This window comes from Nannospalax galili, unplaced genomic scaffold, assembly GCF_000622305.1.
Source record: "Nannospalax galili isolate Female #2095 unplaced genomic scaffold, S.galili_v1.0 scaffold137, whole genome shotgun sequence".
Classification (NCBI taxonomy): Eukaryota; Metazoa; Chordata; class Mammalia; order Rodentia; family Spalacidae; genus Nannospalax; species Nannospalax galili.
This window is the reverse complement of record NW_008340203.1, coordinates 779134-783090: the sequence shown is the minus strand read 5'-3', so window position 1 is coordinate 783090 and position 3957 is coordinate 779134. Positions and strand designations below refer to the sequence as shown.

Sequence of the window (3957 nt, the reverse complement as noted above, 5' to 3'; positions counted from 1 at the left end):
AGCATTGAGGAAATGATTCCTCTGTGTTGACCCTCCTCTTTGTAGACTGGACACTGGTTCAAGTCCTTCTGGTGGGGTCTCCTCGGCCTCATTGATCAAGAGAACAGGTGACCTACCACAATTACAGGAGATTTTGAGATATGCTCATAGTCTCCTGGAATTTAGTAAACCTAGGAGGGCAAGGAGCAAAAACTGTCCTATATGTCCCCCTAACAAAATTAGTATAGGCCTCACAGTATGGCTGTTAAACATCCAAGAAGGTTAGTTCCACCACGCTGGTACTTTTAATTACCATATGTCATGTAGATAGATCTTGGGCAAAGACCAAATACTCTCAAAATAAACCTTACCTAGACATATATTTCTTGATCTGATATGTATAATTTGTCAGTAGGTTGTAGGAGTAATATGGTTCTCTCTGGTTTTTAAAACAAGCTAGGCATTATTTATCTCTTGGATTGTCACACCCCTCCATCATGGTTTTCCCACTTAAAGTGCCCCCATTTCCCCCTTTCTCCCTTAATAATACTCTTCTCCTATGGTCCTACCTCTCTTGAGCTCCTTCTTTCCCTTTATCCCCTAGGTTCCTTGTATACCCTTCCCTCCCCCTTCCTTAAACTAACCCAATTTTTATCCATATCTCCCTTATTAAGGCCTGTTTCCTACTGTTCTTCTCTTTCAGATTCTTTCTTTTCCTTTACCTCCCTGGTTCCTTTCCATTATCCTGGTTCCTGTAGTTATGTCTGGATACATACTCACTTATCAGGGTTTGGTTCTAGGATCCACATATGAGGGAGAATGTATGTCAACTTCTTTTCTGAGTCTGCGTTACTTCACTTAGTATAACAGTTTCTAGTTCCATCCATTTATCTGTGAATTTCATGATTTCATCTTTCTTTACTGCTGAGTTAAACTCCATTGTATAAATGAACCACATTTTCATTATCCACTCATCAATCGAGGGCCACTTAGGTTGCTTCTATCTCTTAGCTATCGTGAAAAGAGCAGCAGCAAACATGGGTGTGCAAGTGTCTCTGCAATAGGATGAGTCCTTTGGGTATAGGCCAAGGAGTGGGATAATTGGATCATATGGAAGATTTGTTCTTAGAGTTTTAAGAGTTCTGCACACTGATTTCCACAGTGGTTACAGCAATTTGGAGCACAACCAACATGGACTTAACAGACATCTACTGAGTATTCCACCCAAGCACCAAAGGACATACTTTCTACTCAGCACCCCATGGAACCTTCTCCAAAATCCACCATATTTGGGGCCACAAAACAAACCTCAACAAATTCAAAAAGATTGAAATAATTCCATGTATTCTATCAGACCACAATGCAATAAAGCTCACAGTGAACGCTGGAAGAAGCCCTAATCACCATATGAACACACGGAGATTAAACAACACACTCCACATACTTTCTACTCAGCACCCCATGGAACCTTCTCCAAAATCCACCATATTTGGGGCCACAAAACAAACCTCAACAAATTCAAAAAGATTGAAATAATTCCATGTATTCTATCAGACCACAATGCAATAAAGCTCACAGTGAACGCTGGAAGAAGCCCTAATCACCATATGAACACACGGAGATTAAACAACACACTCCTAAATGATGAATGAGTCAAAAGAGAAATTAAGAAAGAACTAAAAGTATTCCTGGAACTGAATGAAAAGGACAATACAACACAGCAGAAACTCTGGGACACTCCTACATATTCTTAAGTTACTTTCTTTTCAAAATTAAGACTTATTTTATACATGTTTAAATAATTATGTGTATAAGTGTGCCTAGGGGTTCAAGTGAATGCAGAAGCCTGCAAAGGCCAGAAGACGGTGCCAGATCCCCTGAAGATGGAGTTATAGGTAGTTCTGGGCTACAAGATGTCGGTGCTGGAAACTGAACCTAGGTTTCAGATGTTCATAAGTATTGAGCCATCTCTCCAGCCCCTGAAATGACTTAATTACAAACTATGCACATGGTCAACAATTAATTGTTTAAAGCACAATTTTCAAGAGATTTGTACTAAGGGAACAACTTCCTTCTGGGTGAATTTCCTTATGAGCAATAGAAAACAAACCACAAGGAAAAGCCCTGCTTATTGGTTCTTATGTGGGGGGCCCAAGGTATAAAAGCCCCAGGATCAAAGCAATTGTCAGAATCTGGGAAACTCCCCTGTGAACAGGACCCTGCCCTCCACACCTGACACCATGACCACCTCCTGCTGCTCCCCTTGCTGCCAGCCCACCTGCTGCAGAACCACCTGCTGCAGGACCACCTGCTGGAAGCCAACCTGTGTGACCAGCTGCTGCCAGCCCAGCTGCTGTGGGTCCAGCTGCTGCCAGCCTGGCTGTCAAACTACCTGCTGCAGGACCAGCTTCCAACCAAGCTGTGTGACCAGCAGCTTCCGCACTCCCTGCTGCCAGCCCAGCTGCTGTGTGTCCAGCTGCTGCCAGCCCTGCTGCCAGCCCAGCTGCTGTGAGCCCAGGTGCTGTGAGCCCAGCTGCTGTGAGCCCAGCTGCCCCCAGCCCAGGTGCTGTATCTCCAGCTGCTACCAACCCTGCTGCCAGCCCAGCTGCTGTGAGTCCCCCTGCCTCAAGCCCTGCTGTGAGCCCTTCTGCCTCAGGCTGAGCTGCCAGCCAGCTTGCTCTGGACCTGTGACCTGCACCAGAACTTGCTACCACCCCTCATGTGTCTGTGTGCCTGGCTGCCTATCCCAAGGCTGTGGGTCCAGCTGCTGTGAGCCCTGCAGCTGTTAAGCAACTTACCACAATAATCTTCCATGATCAAATCTGCTCCTACAAATAATGCACACACCATCATCAAATTGCTGATGATCTTTTAGTTAACAGATATGTGAGCTGCTCCCTGACTACCATCTTATGAACTTTGATATTATTTTATATTCTATCCCAAAACGCCATTGACTTACCATTTACTTAAAATTTGTATTAGTGGGAACTGGAGAGGTGACTGAGGGGTTAAGAGCACTTGGTATTCTTGCAGAGGACCTGGGTTCAGTTCCCAGCACCCACATGGTGGCTAACAACTGTTTGTAACTCCAGTTCCAGGGAACCCAGTGCCCTCTTCTGATTTCCTTGGGCATGGCACAATGCACATATACTTACATACATGCAGGCAGTACACTCAAACATAAAAATAAACTAATAAATGATGAATATTTCTAAAAATTTGTATTAGCCCATATTAATTGTTCAAAATAGTGTTTCATTAACATATTTTCATATGTGTATATAATATGCCTTGATCCTATCCACCTCCCTGTCACATTCATGTTGTTCTTCCTCATCTTACTTGTCCCTGTCTCCACCAATAGTGCCCCTCCTTCTTTCATGCCTTTAAAACAATCTATCTCTGCACAGGAGAGAAAATGTGATATTTGATTTTCTGAGTCTTACTTATTTCACTTAATATTATAAGATCCGGGTCTATTCATTTTTCCTTTTCCTGCAGAAGAAATAATTTAATTTTCCTTCAGAGCTAAATAATACTCCAAATAAATATTTATCATGTATATATATTTTTTCTTTATCCATTCATCTGTCAAAGGGCCCCTGGTCTGAACCCATAACTTTGCACTTATGCCTGGTCCCACCCTACTCTTAGCTTTAACATGTATTCCTGAATTGGTTTGTATGTAATATGAAACGTGATCTCTTGAGGTGGGTATCTAACTACACTGCCATCAGTGAAGGAAGCAGCCTACCTCACTCACTCACTGTGCCAACTCTGCTGTCAGTCAAATGATCTCATATGAGTGGCTCTTTTTCTCACCTGTCTACTGTGGGTCAAGGAAGCCCTTGGGAAGGAGAGAGCTCTAAGTTTCAACCACAAATTCTTTAATGTCCTTTCTTAGATATTTCTTGACAATTCTTTGTTGTCTCAATAGTTCTCTAATAAATTGATAATCATTTAAATATTTTAAAG

At 42.6% G+C, this 3957-nt stretch overlaps 1 protein-coding gene across 1 annotated transcript; it reads left to right on the top strand.

Annotated features, from left to right (window-relative positions):
* Positions 1-2172: 2172 nt before the first annotated feature.
* LOC103735938 (keratin-associated protein 9-7-like) lies at positions 2173-2768 on the top strand. Its single transcript, XM_008835363.1, has one exon. It carries the CDS (start codon positions 2220-2222, stop codon positions 2766-2768), a length of 549 nt encoding a protein of 182 aa, XP_008833585.1. The 5' UTR covers positions 2173-2219.
* Positions 2769-3957: the final 1189 nt, after the last annotated feature.

What these genes read in the sequence shown, in the direction of transcription:
- LOC103735938 (XM_008835363.1), top strand. Translation starts at nt 2,220, where the DNA reads ATGACCACCTCCTGCTGCTCCCCTTGCTGCCAGCCCACCTGCTGCAGA.